This window comes from Festucalex cinctus, chromosome 1 (assembly GCF_051991245.1).
Source record: "Festucalex cinctus isolate MCC-2025b chromosome 1, RoL_Fcin_1.0, whole genome shotgun sequence".
Taxonomy (NCBI): domain Eukaryota; kingdom Metazoa; phylum Chordata; class Actinopteri; order Syngnathiformes; family Syngnathidae; genus Festucalex; species Festucalex cinctus.
In genome coordinates, this window is record NC_135411.1 from 44,766,671 (window position 1) to 44,785,981 (window position 19,311).

The 19,311-nt window shown below is 39.7% G+C and overlaps 1 protein-coding gene across 11 annotated transcripts in view; it reads right to left on the reverse strand.

Moving 5' to 3' along the window:
• Window positions 1-19,311, reverse strand: part of ctnnd2b (catenin (cadherin-associated protein), delta 2b) — a 153,573-nt gene that overhangs the window by 53,657 nt on the left and 80,605 nt on the right. For 6 of the 11 annotated variants that reach the window (XM_077537208.1, XM_077537187.1, XM_077537169.1 and 3 more), the window contains 7 exons: window positions 18,378-18,494; window positions 10,940-11,091; window positions 10,697-10,870; window positions 7,313-7,458; window positions 6,793-7,043; window positions 4,115-4,246; window positions 587-884 (listed from right to left, as the gene is read on the reverse strand). In XM_077537208.1, coding sequence (XP_077393334.1) covers window positions 587-884; window positions 4,115-4,246; window positions 6,793-7,043; window positions 7,313-7,458; window positions 10,697-10,870; window positions 10,940-11,091; window positions 18,378-18,494 — 1,270 coding nt within the window. The remainder of the gene's footprint in view (window positions 1-586; window positions 885-4,114; window positions 4,247-6,792; window positions 7,044-7,312; window positions 7,459-10,696; window positions 10,871-10,939; window positions 11,092-18,377; window positions 18,495-19,311) is intronic. The other 5 variants (XM_077537232.1, XM_077537198.1, XM_077537241.1 and 2 more) reach the window with 3 other exon arrangements.

The following is a 19,311-nucleotide window of genomic DNA, read 5'->3' on the forward strand; positions in this document are numbered from 1 at the left end:
TTCAGTTTGAATTGCACTCAACTGAGAAATTACGACAATTTCCTTTTCAGGAGATTGGAAAATATGTCTTGATGTTCTCTCAAGACAAGATATCACAATTTGACATTTTCAGGTTAAGTCACACTACAGCTCGCTTCTCTGACCAAAATCAATTGATGCAGTTATACACAGAATGGAGCACAATTGACCTTTTTTCGTATTCAGACAAACTTGTGGCTTCTTCATCGGCACTGTTTACCATTTAACACTACGTCAGCATTATGTCGTCCACGGTCAAACCAGATTAGTTTATTTTGCCCGTTGGCGTGAATCAAGTTCAGATGACGTTCCTACCACAAAGAGTTCATTTGGCACCAGAGGCCACTTTGGCACAGATATGTTCAAGTTACTGTGTTCACACCTGAACAAACAAAGCACACCAAGGTTCAGTTGAACAGGACCAAATGGTGCATTGTGAAAACATCCCAATATTTTCGAGTGTTTATATGTTTGACTCTGTGAATCTGGACCTCAGTAATTTCAGCGAGTGAGAGTTGGAGAGACAATAGAACAATGTGATTGATCAATAAGGTCTTAAATACTTCACCTTGGGTCCTTCTGGATGCTGTCCACAGATGGAGACCGTCCCAGGGCTGCTTCGGGAGGAAGAGCCGGGCCCGACTTGCTGTAAGGCGACTCGGTGGACGGGCAGAACTGCAACGTGCGGTACGGGTTGCTGTAGTCAGCTCCGCCCCCTGTAGCGAAGCTGCCTCTTTGGAAGGTGGTGGCGGCACTCTGGCTTCCCGTTCGCTGCAAGGGGATTGGGTCGACACCGGGGGAAGGCGGGGCTAAAGTGTAGGGACAGAGCAGATAGTTGAGGACCTCTTGGTACAGTTGGTTCACCGCTGATGTCGTTGAAGAGGAGTAAAGTGGAGGAAGAGGACGGTGTACCAAAGTGGCAAAATCAGGTTTTAAACACATGCAACATCACCAGCACAAATGGTAGAGACAGCAAACAAGAAAATACGTGGAAAGGGAAGAAGCGGGGAAAAAAAAGTAAAAGAGTAGTTGTAAACACATCATTTGGCAGTGGAAGATTCTGAACAGATGGGATAACTTCAGATTGAAAGCTAACTCACCAAACGACTTAGTTTTCATTTAAACACAAACTAAAATCACAAAAGAATATCAGAAAACATAAAGTATACAGTAGCATACAAATGACATAGACATGCTCTTGGTTTTTGATGAGAAGCCAACATGGCAAACTTTTTCAAGAAATAGACAGTATCATTTCCATCTTGCACGCTAGAAATAAATATATTAAGTCATAAAGTCAAAACCAAAGCTGCACTCAGTCACACATGCACAGGGGCACATGCATGTGCAACCTACATGCAACGATAACTAACTAAACAAAATTAACAATCAAATCCATAATATAATAAATAATTACTGATTTTAAACAACAATAATCCAATACGAACACAATAAAGTTGCAGTAATAGAGTGTTGAATATTTGAGTGATATCACTTGTAAATGTGCTACAGCAATAATGAGCACTAAGAAGCGCGAGTGTGGGTCATCGGGAGAGAGGGGACGGTGCGGTGATGTCGCCGTAATCGCATGCAATAAACCTGGCCCAACATTAATTTAAGCTGTCAGGTCCTTAGCATATATTTATATCATAATACCGTCACCCTCTTAAAGTAATTGCGTAAGTCATTTTTGTCATGATTTGGATTTGGTGTGTTTTTTATTTGACTTTTGTCATGGTTCAGGGTTGTATTTCACAATAGTGTTGTTCCGATACTGATACTGGTATCAGCAGAGGTGCCGATACTACATTATTAAAACAGTGGTATCGGTATCGGTGAGTACTCACAAGTAACATGCCGATACCATTAATTCCAACACTAATATAGGATTTTGGATGCAGCATCTTGTGTCTTGCTCGTGCACGACATTCACTGATATGTGACATGTTCACTGCATGCCGATCTAAGCTATCCTATTGGCCCTTGAATGCTCTGAACCAATAGCAGGACAGCTTTTTCATGTTGAGAAAAAAAAAAAAAAGTATCGGTATGGTATCGGTATCGGCAGATACTGCAAAGTTGGGTGTTGGAATCGGTATCGGGGGCCAAAAATCGGTATCGGAACAACACTAGTTAGTAATAATCCACAAAGAAATGTGCTAATGATGATGAGAGATCTAAAAAAAGAAAACAGGATTAATAATATTATCATTCAAATACCTTTGGCATATGATACATCATTTTTAAATTATACTTTTGACAGCGGGTAAGTATAAAAATTTTTCATGTTTTTAATTTCATTACATGTACTTAAAACCTTGCAGATAATATTGTCACTGTTTTGATGGATTGAGTTTCATTATCGCCATAAAGTAAAATGAATATGAAATCCAAAGTAGAGGTAGACTGGCAATTTTTTTTTTCAGGGCCAATACCAATTATTAGTAGTCAAGGAGGCCAATAACTGATATTTGGCACATTAACCATTTTTTTAGCAGACAGATTTTTTTTATTTTTTTATTTTTTTTAAAGCGGAAAAGGAGGCGGCAATACTGATATAAAAATGCCAAATATCTGTGTTATAAACAGTCTCTTCTGAATCCAAGGTTTTGGAGACATCTCTGGCACTTTTTTCACCTGTACAACGATAAGCAACTTGTTTAATTAATATCCTTTGGACAGCTTGAAGCAAAAGTGCGAATTATTATCTCTGTAAAGATGATTTAGATACAACTCTAGAGTATGCTTGTATATCTTGATGGATGTAAAATCCACCGAGATAAACCTTTCATATTGTAGGGAGACATAAAAATTTACAGTTGTACCTTCACCTGAAATAAGATCCCCCCCCCCCCCCCCCACCCCCCCAAAAACCAAAGTATGTGTGAGTGAGTAAAAAGCTAGCGTTCCACAATGCATCCATCCATCCATCCATTTTCTTGACCGCTTATTCCTCACAAGGGTCGCGGGGGGTGCTGGCGCCCATCTCAGCTGGCTCTGGGCAGTAGGCGGGGGACACCCTGGACTGGTTGCCAACCAATCACAGGGCACACAGAGACGAACAACCATCCACACTCACAAACACACCTTGGGACAATTCAGAGCGCCCAATTAACCTGCCATGCATGTCTTTGGAATGTGGGAGGAGACCGGAGTACCCGGAGAAGACCCACGCGGGCACGGGGAGAAAATGCAAACTCCACCCAGGAAGGTCCGAGCCTGGACTCGAACCGGAGTCCTCAGAACTGGGAGGCGGACGTGCTAACCACTCGTCCACCGCGTTCCACAATGCATATCTTATAATTGATCATTCTCTTCATCCTGCAGTAAAAAGTTGCATGAATCCTCTAGCAGGAGAAAGCCAACACTTGATTGCAAACATTTTAGGACAAGGGTGATTTGCTTTTATTACAAAGCACCCAAGCCAATGCCCAGAGGATTAATTCTGATTAATTGTTAGCCTTAAAACTAATTATCTGGCAGAGTGTGACTGCGGGAAAATGTGCCATCGAGACCCCAATTAGATGTGCCTACCTGATCTGGTAAATAGCACGGCACGATCAGATGGAAGGTGAACATTTCTTCACTTAAAAAATCTTTAAAATAAACCCCTGCACCTTTGAAAAGTTCCTGGGTGGGTGCATGCTGCATCACTCTCTGTTCCTCTTCTTTTAATTCTCCACTTTGTTCCCACTATCATGTGATGACTTGTTCACAGTAGTTGCTAAATTTAGATGGTTCACAGCATGATGTAGCTATATATAGTTTGGGCTATTTAAATCTATTTCATGTGTGTTACGAGAGATTTTGATGCCTCCACTTTCTTGTTTGCTTCAACTGTCCCTATTACTCAGCTTTAGAAATATTTTTAAAGTTGCAACACTGTTTTATGAGCATTGCTGCAAATGGATGTTTAATGAAGGGGATTATGCATGATGTGGTTTCCTCAAATACTTTGATATTGATATACTCCTCGGGTTCTTTCTAGTGTATTTGGTATTGTTGTTGACTCAATACGCTCAGTGAATAACAGTGTCTTTTGCCCCTGTACGTTCTGTGTACAATCCCCATCCAGCAGTCCCTTATTATAGCTCACCTTGTCCTCGTAGGTTGGGCTTGGTGTAGACTCTGTCTTCGTAGATGGGATCGATGTGATGCTCCGGAGACTGCAGCGGTCGCAACTCAGAGCCCAGGTGACTGTGCTGGCTACTGTAAGAACCTCTGGAGCCTGCGGCACACAGCATTCATGAAGGTTATAATCAAAGGCGAAATGATTCGAGTCAACTGAGGACATTGAAGTAAAACTGCACAAGAGGACAATGACATGCAGGAAACATTTTATTGCACCCCTTTGCATTACCCTTTTTGATTACCGTATTTTCACGACTATAAGGCGCACCGCATTATAAGGCGCACCTTCAATGAATGACATATTTTAAAACTTTTTCCATATATAAGGCGCTACAGTAGAGGCCGGGGTTACGTTATGCATCCATTAGATGGTGCTGCGCTAAAGTATATGTCAACAAAACAGTCAGATAGGTCAGTCAAACGTTATTAATAGATTACAAACCAGCTTTCTGACAAAGCCATTCACTCCCAAAATAAATAAACAGCTGTTTTATTATTTTCTCTGTTTTATTATTTTAGGTAAAGTATTAGTATTAGCTAGCGATCCAAGATGGCGGGATCTTCCGAGCATGCACGTCACCGATCGTGCAGGGTCACCGATAGCGTCTTGACAGTGAGACCTGTTGCAGCTCAATATTGATCCATATACAGTATGAGGCGCACTGGATTATAAGGCGCATGGTCAGCTTTTGAAAAAATTGAAGGCTTTTAGGTGCGCCTTATAGTCGTGAAAATACGGTAGTTTATTGTCTGTACTAAGAAAATACATTTTATATAAATACTAAAAAAATAATAGGCCTAAATGTTTTGTTTAGGCCCCCACAAAAATGTCGTCGTTGTCTGCCTAGTTTTTGTGCATTAATCTTGAGAAATTATGGTAATTAAAAGTAAAACAAAAAAAAATATCTTTCTGTGTAAATATAACCTGTTACAACATAAACACCTGCATCTTATAGACCACTGTGACCTACTCTATCTAATTAACGACCATTTTTTTCTCTTTTATAAATTTAGTGGGTGCAGTTTATATTCAGGTATACTCAGTGATCTGGAAATTTCAGTCATTGTTTTTGATAAATGTACACGTTCAAATAATATGTGATCGGCTCTGTCTAATAATTGCTTGTTTTCATACATTTCTATTACAATTTTTGTGCTGCTTGGCAATGAAACTAGAGACCCCTAGGAGGCTATTTGTGGCGAAATCTCTAAATGGACAAAGTCCAACTGTCTATTATGGTCCATATCTCTAGAAGGATTCTGCCGACATACGGACCCCTTTTGCCGGAGCGGGTCACATATATTCACTAAACAGTAACAATAAGGACTTAGCTCTCATAACCTGACATTTGATTGGTCCAATGGAAGTGCCACATGGATTATGAGTCTGAACATAGTTAAGCAATTCATGTTTAAACGTTTCATCAGGCTCCCGTCTAACATTATGCAGGGCACAATTGAGACATGCAGCGCTTCACAAATGTGTTAAACCGCCTGTCATAGAGAAACCCTCAAGCAAGTGCTTTAATGTTCGTCTTCAATTTCATTGAGCTCTCACCGTTTTACCATTTTCAAGAATGAGGAATAGTGTGAAGAATACACTGAATTCACCTTTTTATACCCAAATTTAAGTTGGCTCATTGGGATTCTCTGTCAAGTAAAAAAAAATAATTAAGGGTTATTCGATCCACTGACACTACTATCTTGTTTTTGTTATATGAATGCAAGTAACTATGAGTTCTTCATAATCAAGAAATAGTAATTGACTTTTTCATTTAGTGTTTTTTTTTTTAAACAGTGAATTTGAAAATTCTAGATAAAAGTTACAAACCCCAGGTCCAATTAATGTGCTAATGTGCTAACAAATATGCTGTAATTTTGAATTAGTTGACTGCAACGTGTCACATAAAATAAATGAACTAAGAATAAAAAACGGGGAGAAGGGTGAAGAAAGTTGGAGGAAGTTGGAATGCTAAAAAAACACCTGTTTGGAACATTACACAGGCAGTTTAAGCTGTGTTAGCAAACAGTCCAACAGATTTCGAACAATATTTCTCAACGTACAATTATCTGCAGTGCACAATGTCATAAAAAGGGGCAGATAATCTGTAAAATTGTGACCTTCTCATTATTGTGTAAAGTGTATTTCCACGTGGGCTCAGGAACACTCCAGAAAGCCATTGTCAGTTAACACAGTTCATAGCTACATGTACATATGCAAATTAAAAGCAAAGCAAAAGCCATACAGCATATCAACAACACATAGAAACACCGCTGGCTTTTCTGTGGGCCCTGGTTAGGGCAAATTAGATTCCCCTTCATCTGACAATTAGCATAGATTTTAAACATAGAAGGGCCAAAACATCCCTAATGAAAATTAAAATGCACTAATAAACTAGCCACTAGAGGGTGCTAGAACTGCACAAATGGAAATCAACCTGACTTTTTTTTTTTAACAGATGTGTTGCTTTTAAAATATTGTGACGACGACGATATTGTGACAGTTTTAACATCACGATATCACGATATCGCCCTTATCGTTATATCCCTGGTAGCTGGAGAGTCACTTTTCCTCGTTCACAAATACAGATGACAGCACTTGACACACAAAAACATGAAAAAGGTGATAAAAATCATCTTGACCTCTACCTGCCAGGCTCCCAGGCCTTTTCAGGGTTGCGTTGGCATACAGCTCATGGGAAATCTTGTAGGTTTCTCCTCCGATGTGATGCAGCATGCGCTTGGTGGGCGACAAGGTGGCGTAACTTCCCACGACTGAGCTCAGCTGGTGGATGGGGGATGACGTGTGGTTTCCTCCCGATGGGGCTGCCATGGATAGTGGGGAGGAAGGGCCACCGGCGCCCGGCGGCACCATGTTGATGGGTGATGAGGTGCTGCAAGGACAGCAGGTTGAACATTTCTAGACAGTATTACAGCTTGATGTTATATTAAAATACAACAGTTATTACGCCGTACAGTTCCCCACCACTGCTTACTACAATTGTCCAATGATAAACATTGTTATTACTGTCTCATTAGAATGTACGGCACATCTATGGTTGTAGTGTTGTGTAATGTTCTTTTTAGGCAATGGGGCAGATCAAATGCTTCAGCGTGTGCACTAAACAACCGAGCTTATTCAAATTAGCGAACGGGAACCAACCTGTAGGATTTGGCAAGACGACTCGGGGACTGTTTGGGCGACGACACCCGCTGTAGTGTGGCATAGCTGGGCATGTCGGAGGACGCGGAACCCAGGCGCTGCAGCTTGGTAGGAGATCCCACCACCTGCAGAGGGGAGCTCACGCGCTGAAATAGAGAGGTTGTACTTCATTCAAAGGGAATGTCACTAAGCTTAAATATTAATCTACTCCGTGTAGTCATTACATTCAGAGGGATGAACTGCGCTGGGGACTGACAAGTGGAGGCTCTGATGTGCTACTGCAGATTTATGATGAGCTACCAGAACAAATGATTTTATGCTCCTTCAAAAACTTACATTATTTTAGCATTAGCTAACCAAAAGTAAGCACGTGCGAATCATGCATGATCTACGTGAGCAAATACCATGGTTCCAATTCTGTTATCACATCTGCAGCTTTTGGGACTCATTCAGCCACTTGACACTGAATGAATCTTCCTCTCTTTTCCAGTTGTGTTATGTGCGTGTGTGTGAGTGAGGGCTGCAGGTGTACAGTACATGGAGCGAGAGCAGCTGCATCCACTGCTACAAATACTCAGCCCTGACACCAGATCTTCACCTCTGCCTGCAATTAAATCAGAGACTCAGACCATACTGTATTATTTCCTATAACCTTTTACACCCACTGCCGGGTTATGTGTCTGCACTTGAGTTCAGTTATTTTCTTCTGGCTTCGAAGCATACAGCAAGTGACTTAAACAAGTTGAGCAGTTGATAGTAGTCATGATGTGGTCCAACATTCATCGTTTTTGGCCCATCATGAGCCAAGTTGTGGTTACCCTGCCAGAACTAGCACTGGCCTTGATTTAAAAACAACACTTAGCAAAATTCATAATGATGAAAAGTGGAGCACTTTGTTTTGATTCAGTGGGATTGCGATTCAATATGGGAAGGATCAGTTCGAGAGGGTATGATGCTATGAGTTTCTTTCATTTTACATACATATCAATGAACTTGTCTGTACTGTAAATGTGCCATTCCCAACAAAGATATCTCTCTCTCTAAAAAAAAAAAATAAAAATAAATTAAAAAAAAAAAAAAAAAAAAAAGGCATTTCTTCTCGTAGAACATTTCGATTTAATTCAGTGCACTGCCATGTTCTAAAACAAAACCAATTTTCCAATTCAACTCACTTTTGGTTACAGCCCTATATGTAGGCCTAAACTCGTGGATGAAATAGTGTAGTATGTAGGCTCAGTGGCCAAAATGCACTTGAGTATGTACTGCACATTACTTGGTTTGGTTTGGTTTGGTTTAATCATTTTTTCCTTTCAGACACATTACAGCTTACATCAATCACATCACATCATTTGCAACATTGACATCCAAAAGAAGGGCTTACAGGTAGAAGCCGAAGCTTATTCGAGACCCGTCCCCATCGACCCATTACTATAACGCATCAATCATATACATTATTTAGAGTAGTCATGAATTTTTATCGTTATCCATCCAATACTATCCCAGACGCTGCTCGCTCAGTTCATCTTGACTGTCCGTGTGTAGATTGTGGCTAGTCCCAGTCATTTGGAACTGGTGAGTCGGTCCCCAGACGCCACCAGCAGGCCGACCCCTCCAGGTGAGCAGCCAAGGCAAGCGCAATTCTTCTCTTTCACCAGTAACGTCTTCGCTGACCTCGGATCAGCTTTCACATATGTTGTGGCTTCCAGAAGATTCTGGCTCAGCTCAGCACACCATTGTTGCTAGCACTTTGTAGGTCTTGATGACTCCTGAGAGCTACCCAGCCTATCTCACCCAGCAGAGCGGTCCACGGCAGCTGCATTCCAGGAACCAGACCACCAACCCCCATTGACAGCAGTTTCATTGTAGACACAATACAGCCTTATCATATATCCAAACGGAATTAGAGCCAGGCATTCTGCAACAATGTAGTTAAGAATCCCAATGCATAAATCAACAAGTAGTTAGAATCACGAGCGAGTGCAGGAGCAAGTACAGATGTGTCCGTCCTCAATAGATGCGTCCTTGAAGTTTCAATGAATGGTGGTGATAGAATGTGGACAGATGGGGTAAAAAGAGCAAAAATGTTTGATCAATTTAACTCATTTGCTCCCAATGACGTGTAAATACGTTTTTTTAATGTTGTAAGTGTCCCAAAGACGTATTTATATGTTTTTTTGTGGGGTTTTTTTTATGCTAGAGCATACAGAAGGGTTTGATGCAGCCTCTCAGCTGCAAAGAACGATTGCAGAAATGGTAGTTATTACACAAACGGCCAGCAGGTGGCAGCAGAGCAAAGGAGATCAACCAGGGCCATCTAGAAAAAAGCTAAATTACTTAAAATTTTAAATAGATTTGTGAAAACTGATGAAACTTAGCTGTCTTCTAATGCTAATTGCTGCAAAAACGGAAACAGATAGAAACATACTTTTTTTCCTGATGAAAGAAGAGACTTTAATCTTTCTTTTGGTAGGTTATATAGCAATTGAATACAATATTCTGTGGGCCTTGCAAAATCAGTCAAAATCCAGTAAAACGGCTGGGAGCGAACGGAACTGCTTCTGTGAAAATGGCTGGAAATGAATGTGTTTTAAGAGGATAAAACTAGAAATATGGCAAATAGACATGTTGATGTCATCACATTCATTTATAAAATTTGTCCTGGTGGCCTGGTCGGGCCAGCATCAGTGAACTTTGGGGAAAAGTGTTAATGCTGTTTAGTAAGTTGATTAGTTCAATATCTAACAAACCTCTGATGTTTGAAAGGAACATTATTTAGTTCAGTCATGAGTTGACATGATCATCGATAACAGCAATTTGGCACATATTCAGTGATGGTATAGAAAAATAGAAGAAGAAAACTGTGTTAGTGGTGCAGTTTGTATTGTAAAGTCATGCTCATCAAATTTTGACATATGCAAGGATGCATATTATCAGACATAGCTTCAGTTCAGTTCCTCGCACCAGCCTTGCGTGCAAAAATTTGTGATGCTAAAGGCTTGTTGTTGAAGGCTCTCACAGAATTTGTTGTCAGAGAACCGTTGCTGACAAAATGAAAACGGTAATGTTCTTTAAACGGCGCGCTCACACTAGCAATTCGTAGCGGTCACATTAGACATCTACATTTCAGTTCACTTCACTTGTGGCAGCGCTTTGCCCCGCCCTGCAATAAATATCTAACCGAGATGGGTCGCAAGTAGGATAAATTAGATTTCAGTCAGATATTAATCAAATCCCAGACCTTGCATAAGAAAATGGAATAGAAAAGGAAAGTTGCAGTAATGTGGCATCGTGTCATGAATTGATGTAATGCATCATGTGATAAACTGGGGACGAGTGTAGCTAAGCTAGGAGAGGATCATGTTGAAGCATATGCCATTGCTTTACCTGTGCAGGCAAGGTGGCACAGGAGTAATACATGGATGTTCCAGCAGGTGTAGGCCCCCCCTCACTGGGCATGTGGAAGGCGCTTCCAATGGCCTGTTGAGCAAATGAATCTCTGTGGGACTGGGAGGGGGAGTCTGTCCCCATCAATTGGGCAGCTGCCCGGCTGCACGTCACCTGGTGTAGAGAAAAATGACTTGAATATTGTGTGGCGGGATTGAAACATTCATTGTAGTATTTGCGTACCTGGTTGTAGCTGTGAACAGCCCCGCCAACATGCCCGCTGCGACCCGTGACAACTTCACCAAGGGCCATTGCTTGGTTACTATGGTAACCGGCCGCTGCATAGGCATCCTGGTTGTTGAGCTGCAGAGCGCTATGAGAGAGAAGTCCTTGTCCTGAAGGGCGAAAGGCAAACGATAAAGCGGAAAGTGAATAACATCAAGACAGAATCACTTGAATTTGAATAAATATGTCATGACTAGACATTAAAGTAGTGTTTGTTCTTCTCGTTTCCATGCAGGGGAAAGAGACAGCTGAATTAGACAGAAGTGATTACTGAGCTCAAGTGTCATGAGTTGAAAGAAACTTTTGATCATTGTTGAAATCCACTTCAAGTCTTGGCTTATCTGCTGCCATGTTGCTTTTATATAAGTGTTCTCAGACGTGTGTGTGTGTGTGTGTTTTTTTTTTAAAATTGTTATCTTTCTAAAACTGACTGTGTAAAGATGTATTCTGTATGCCCTTCAAGGCGTTTTGTAACCTAGTTTATGTCCCACGTTTTCTGCAATGTATTTTTTTTTCTTTTTGGGAAAAGAGCTACTACAACAAATGTACCAAGACTGAAAGCTAGTATGAAATAAAACAATTTGGCAAACAGTACTCTTTTTTTTTTTTTTTTTTTTTTTTTTTTCCTCAAGACAACCATTTGCTTTTTATCTACTATGTTATTCTAGCCTCTAATGCTCTGTGACCCTAAAAAGTTCCTGACCTCCTTTTAAAACATTCTTTTTCTAGCTTCACTTTCATCCTCTCTGCGGCTATCTTATTTGACTATGCCCCACCTGCCGTTGTGCTTTCTGCTCCAATTCACTGCAAAATCGGCAGCAGGTATATATTATATGTAGAGAAGAGTATGACATGTTGCAAAAGGCTCTCTTACACTTTTCATCAGCAAATTTGTGAGTAAATTAAGACAGGTTGATCATATTTCAGTAATTGTACTTTTTGTCAAATGTGCGTGCCATGACATTCTTTTCATGTAAAATAGGCTGAGAAAAAGTTGGGAAACACTGAATTAAAAGACATTTCCAAATAGCTGATAACTGCTGTGTAATTCATGACATTCCCAAGGAGGATTCAGTCAGTCATCTGTCAGACATCAGAATCATTTCAGTCAATGAATTTGCCTCTCAGCAAACTCAAGTGAACTATTATTTTCACAGCTACCAGATTCCTCTCGACAATGCCTCAGTGCAATCACGATAAGTCAGGTGGCTGTAATTTAGGTCTATTTTTTACAGTTTGTCATTAAACCTTACAAATGTTTAGAAATCACTTTGAAGCAAAAAATAAATAAATAAATCTTTACAATTTATGTTCCTTTGTGGGATGTGCACACATATATGACACACATTCTTTTTCTTCCAGGTATAGTCTAATTCATGTTTTGGATGCAAAAGTTGTCTTGTGATCTGTACACCAGAATGTTGTCTCTGCCACCACTGAAACAAACATTGTATGTATGTGTACATGTGCCATACTTCATAATATCATTCCAGACCACCATCTAATCTAAAGGGACAGTTCGACTCTACATCAGCAATTATGTCCAAGACAATATGGATAATTACGAATCATATACTGTAGAACGCACAAAATCAATCTTTTCTCTAGTAAACAGGAAAATAAACATTTACTCAAAGCTTCTTAATTGTAAAGCCTGCATTTCCCCAGACATATCATAAAGTTGAAATTGAACTTTAATGAATCATCAGAGGAGGAAAGATGCAGCTTTTGCAAGAGCAAAAGCTTCCCCATTACTCTTATTAGCTGTTCAATTTTTCATGTGTCCTTGATTAATTCAGTTTGGGGATGATAGTAATGATGTATCCCATCAAGGGTTTTTAATTATAGACATATGTTACTCTTTTAAAAAAAAACAAAAAACAAGATGTCTACTGTATAGGATTAGAAAGAGGTATTGGACAACAAATTATGCAATCTGTTTCTAACTGTAAATGTAATTTAGCCCACCACAATACAAGTTAGAGAATTATGTTATCAACTTTTAAAATTCAGAATGAGACTTACGGCCTTTTTCAGGTCATGCCATAGCAAAATGATTCAGATCTTTATTTTTTTCAGCCATTCACAAGTTGACTTGCAGGTGTGCTTTAGATCGTTGTCCTGCTGAAGAACACAAGTAGCACTTCGGCTTGAGCGGTTGCAAACTGATGGCTAAACATCCTCAGTCAAGATTTTTTGGTAAAAGCAGAATTCATTTATCTATAAATCACAGCAGGCCAACCAGGTCCTGAAGAACCACCAGACCAACACAATACCACTATCATGTTAGACTGTTGTTCTTTTTCTAAAATTCTCTATTACATTTACAGACGTTCTAACGACACACATCTTCCAAAAAGAAGAACTTTGTCTCATTAGTTCATAGAATATTTTCCCACAAGTATTAGGAATCTTTCGGATTAAGTCTATGGTAAGACAAGCTTTTATGTTATTTTTCGGTCAAAAGTTGTTTTGTCCTTTGAACTGTGCTATGGATGTCATTTTTACCCAGTCTTATTGTTAAGTCATGAACACTAACCTTCACTTTGCAATAACAAGCCTGGTTAATTTTGGATGGATGGATGGATGGATGGATGGATGGATGGATGGATGGATGGATGGATGGATGGATGGATGGATGGATGGATTTGATGGATGGATGGATGGATGGATGGATGGATGGATGGATGGATGGATGGATGGATGGATGGATTTGATGGATGGATGGATGGATGGATGGATTTGATGGATGGATGGATGGACGATTGAAGGGATGTTTTTGTTTTCTTTTCTGTGTTGTGTGGTAGCTGAAATAAATAAATAAATAAATAAATAAATAAATAAATAAATAAATGAATGAATGAATGAATGAATGAATGAATGAATGAATCATTCATTCATTCATTCATTCATTCATTCATTCACTGAAGTGTGGGAGGCCAGCAGTTCTTTAGGTGTTATCCTGAATTGAGAAGAAGATTCACAATTGTTCCATACTTTCTCCATTTGTGGATATTGGCTCTCACCTTGGTTCAATGGGTCCTTAAGCATAAGGAAAACATGTCCGGACTTATGTCAGTTTACTTATTTATTTATTTCCTGTTCTTGAATTTCTTTGGATCGCTGGCATTTTGTTGCAACTTTCTAATCTTTTGACTGACTTATTTTTTTCAGATTGGTTCCATTTGGGTTTGGAGTTAATCAGGTTTGGGTGTGGTCAGTGAAAATGAACTCAACTTCCCCCCGGAAATTAATTTCTATTAGTTAATTTCTGATTTAGCAAGGGGGGCAAGTAGTTATTCACACAGGACGAAATAATTGAATATTTTTTTCCTGAATAAATACAAAGACCATTTAAAAACTGTATTTTGTGTTTATTTTGGTTGTCTTTATCTGACATTTGTTTGAAGATCGTACATATTAAAGTGGGGAAAACGATGCAAATACTGTGAGAATTTGAGAAGAGGGCAAATACTTTTTCATGGCACTGATGTAGCACAATTTGGACTTGCACAACATTTTTGGAAAGATATGCTTTTAACATTACATAAAAATCTCGAGCACATACTGTTGGAGACGTCGTCCATGACATACAAAAAAATAAAATAAAATGGAAAGCAGCATCCTAGAAGGGATCATGGTTTTAATCTGATGTTTCACTCATGTATGAATATAAATGAAAAATAAATAAATAAATAAATAATAATAATAATAATAATAATAATAATAATAATAATAATAATAATAATAATTGTATGGAGCATCAATGGAAGCTAACTGAAATGGAGTCACTCTAGAAATGCATTTTGGCAACATGTGGCTTGGGCAAAGTGAAAAGCCACTATTAAATACAGTGAAAGGTTCCTGTAGGAGTGAGTGGACATGCATTATTTAAAATGCAATATTAAGCCAAAGGGAGCTGGCTGCTTACTAGGTCAAGCCTTCTTGTCTAATATATAGACTCATATTGGGTCAACAGCCACTAATGCTATTTACACAGTGAAAGATTTGGTGCCTCAGCTGAATTCACTCAACCTGTGTTGCCGTGTACAGAGTCAGGGAATGTTGTTTTGTATGCCACTTTGGTGGTGTTTCATATAGTAGTGGATCCTTCGGGGGATGGGCGAACCTCATAAATATATTATCACTGAGATGGCAAACAGTGAAGGCTCTACTGAACCCACCTAATGTGAGTGAGTGGGAGAAAGTGGAAGGAGCAGGGAAAGATATTTAAGTGAAGGTAATGGAGTGTAATAAATTTGTTTCTTGTTGTGCATTTTAATATCTTTGCAGATTTGAATGGACACACTTGCCCTTCTCCTTCCAAGGATGAGGATCACGAACATGCATGTGTTGTGGATGGTACTGATTCCTTCATCTCTTTTTTTAAAAGGAGCTCACAGCACACGCACACTCGCACGTGCAAACACAAAACCTGAGTGTCTTTCCTTCCACATCATAGCCAACATTCTCTATTGACACATTTTAATATTTCATAAGTTGTCTATTTTCAGATACCCTTTAGAGGGTAGTCAACAGCACAGAGCACACACACACAAAAACACGCAGATGTGTGCACGCCACGGTATGCACGGTCCCAAATAACTGCAGAGGACAAACTCACACAGATTAACATGCACACTGCAGAGCTCGCATCAAGCATGAAGACCAAGTTTACTCTGCCGCGTTGCTGCACTAATCTGCTCAGCAGCCAGACTGTTGGAGAGGATTTCTGCTTTGAGTGTCTTCTCTTGCCGTACTGGATGTGTGTATGGGGGGGGGGACTGAGTATTTGTTTGCCTGTGTCATGCAAACCAAAATTCTCAACTGGAAGCAAAGAAAAAAAAAGACAAAAACAAAAGACCCCACTAAAATATATAACATTGGAATCACATCTTGAAAACATCTTAAAAAATAAGAAAAAAAAAGTCAACAATATACCTGATGTTAATTTTAAGTTGTCTGCACATCCACAAAAGATTTGAGACACAAGCCACAGCTACTTGGACTATCAAAAAACAGGATACCACAATCAGATTTCTTTACTGGCGCACCCTGCACACTTTCAACCCTTGAAAACGAATGTGTACAAAATGAATTGTTTTTTCCATAATGTATTTTCAAAGCTAAATCTTTGATAAATACATTTTCATTATACATATATCATTTAAGAGCAAATAGGATTTTTACAGGGGATGTTCCATACCACTTTTTGTCAGACCAATACCAGTATGAGGAGTCAACTGTTGAGTGGTCACTGATACTCATACCAAATACCAATACCACTAGTATATAATCCCCCCCCCCCCCGCCCCCCCCCCCCCACACACACACACACACCACCACCACCAAAAAAAAACAAAAATCATGTCTGGTAAATTCAAAGAAAAACCTATTGTATCCCGATATAGCCTTTTTCTTTAAAATCGCATGCCATTAATGGCAATTTTGTATTCTTCTAATTTGTAGTTCTTGATCATAAAAGGGCCACAAGAGGGCGGACTATCCCGGTATTGGCACCATTGCAAGTACAATCCATCCATCCATCCATTTTCTTAACCAATACCTTAAAATAAGGCTGGTATCGATACCGATACCTGGTATGGGTACTCTACCATCCCTAATTTTTATTTGTCTTCATTAATGAGCTGGGAGAACACTTCCTAGTGATGGGGTATATTTTCAGATTTTAACTTTTAAATGGTAACAAAGATGCTCTTGGCCGACAAAGGCTGACAAATCAAACAGACCAATTATTCCTAGTCATTAATGATTATGATTTCATTTGGAGCCAGAGAGGTTTATATAACATATTTTAAAAATGGATGCTATAATAGAACATGATTACAATCGGTAGTGGTAAGGGAGAATTGTATTCAGCAAGACTACCCTTGAAGGCACCGAAGCCAGTCAAGTCGGAAAAGTAACACAAATAAGTAAAGGATCATACAAAGTGCTGAATGGCAAATATTCAGATTAGAAAGATTTGACAGATCTGTAGTTTTATGGCTCTTGGGCATCATATATCATGAACTGTGAACAGGAAGTTGCAAAAAAAAAAAGAAAAAAAGATGCCAACAAACACTTTTGGAGATAATAAAATAGCTCTTAGACAACACTAAATCCTGCTTGCCTTATTTCTCAAAGTGTGATGTTGATGGGAAGAAATCCAATAAGAGCAATATAATGCAAATAATAAATTCAAAACTGATAGCACCTACAGCATATTAATAAACGTAAACATGATCCTTTTGGCAAATAAGATTATTTTACGAGTCTAGTGGATGCACTTTTGCACTGGACAACTTTCAACCTCTTTTCTTAAATGTAATATAACATGTCTGATTTTGCAGGCTTAAGTGTCCTTGAGTTGTACGTACGTAGAAACACTTCATGCATTCGTCTGTTATGTATACCTGTACACTGTAAATTTATTGCTGTATATGTGTGCACCTCTTTGTACAGTGAGCAGCAGGCCAGCTGACACCTCGGTGAGGATGGATTAGCATATCAAACTCTTGGAACGAGTCTGCATGCCTCCCGACAGCTTCCTCACTCCCATGGGGTGGACTGAAGCAAAGACATGGGTATGATATCCGTGACTGAAGGGGGTGGGGGTGGGTGGTGTAGGGGTGTAGAGTGTAGCACAGAGGCAATAGGGAATTCCTCTGGATCTCACAAAGCGCTCGGAGAAACAATCGCATTGCACTGTGGGATGACAACAACCTTTGAAGCTCTGTTTAGCTTTCAATATTTTGAAAGAAGTGAAAATACTATAGGAACAGCTGCTCCGGATATTAAGGGAATATTTTAAATGCAGAATTTTGAAATATTTACACTTGTTTTCTTAAAATCTTATCAAGTCATGTGTAGCCAAAAAAGCACTGAATGATCCACTTTATCCTGTGTGGCCTTCGAATCTAATGCCTTCCATTTTCTGTCTTCGATTTTCTCAGCTAAATGGAAAGACCACAACACACTTCTAGTGACACGGAGCAACAAGCACATCATGACAGCCAGGCTACATCAAAGCAAAGCCATGAGCAGGTTGAATATGAGACGCAAGGTCAGCTAAGCAACCTCAGTCAAGCCCATAATATGCAACACGTGCATAAATTACAAAGTTAGCCTGCCACGTCATTTTGCCGCATTTTGGGTAAAAATAAAATGCTCTTTTAAAAAAAGTGTTTTCCCAAGCATAAAATAGGACCAACCTTTTGAACCACATCTCTCATTTCTCTAAGAATGTCCATGAAGTTTTGCTATTTGTACGTTTTGTTTTGAGAAATGCAGTTATTGTTTTGGAAATGTCAATCCTGATCTGAGAAATGTACCAAAGCGACTGAGGAAAAAGTGTAATGAAATCATCATATGTTAATCATCTTAATGGTCTTACGATCTCCCGTAGTGGAGTCCTGCGAGTCCAAGATGCCTGATTCCTGGAGTGATCTGATACAAGAGTCCACCAATTCCAGGCCTGTTGTCAGCTCCTCCTCTATGTCCTTCTGTCCATCTGCTTGTACAGAGAATGATAGAACATATTAAGCTAGAAATTCATGAAGCGCCTCTCACTGGTCAACATTCAACAAGGAAACATGAGTAATTCATCCATCCATCCATTTTCTTGACGGCGTATTCCTCACAAGGGTCGCGGGAGGTGCTGGAGCCTATCTCAGCTGGGTCTGGGCAGTAGGCGGGGTACACTCTGAACTGGCTGCCAGCCAATCGCAGACGTGAGTAATTCTGCAAGAATTAATTGTAGCGCCCATTCGTCCATGTTAGGTTTGTTTGTTAGCCACGGCGTCGGTGCTGGCTTCCTGGTTTCGTCACAGTTGCATGTCCCGCCCCAAACACAATGTGACGTGATTGGTCCGAACCCCCAGTGGTTCGGATCGGTGGAAATCAACTAGATGTATTCTCCGCAGTTTGTAAACTTACAAATACGCGAGAATTCATCTTGCCAGAGCAAGGTTAGCAAGCAGTACCTTCTTAAACATATCACGTAACTTCTTGTTATCTCTCGTGTGTCCCAAAGTTCAAGAAATTGAGACACCACATTTAAAATTAAGGCTTCCTCCATTGTCCTCATGTAAATAAATCTGCCAAAATGTCACAGCATCAGTCCGTGTCATGGTTTGTGTTGGGTTTTGTTGTTTGTTTGTTTGTTCCGGGGTTGCTTTTGTTATGGATCAGGTTTGGTTTGTGTTTGTTGTTTTTGTTCATGTTTCCTTGAGTCAGTCATGTTCTGTGTTTTTGAGTTGTTGTTCTTATGTCATCCCCTAGTCTTAGTCTAAGCATTGTTTTGTCCACGTGTTGCCTGCCCTTCCTCA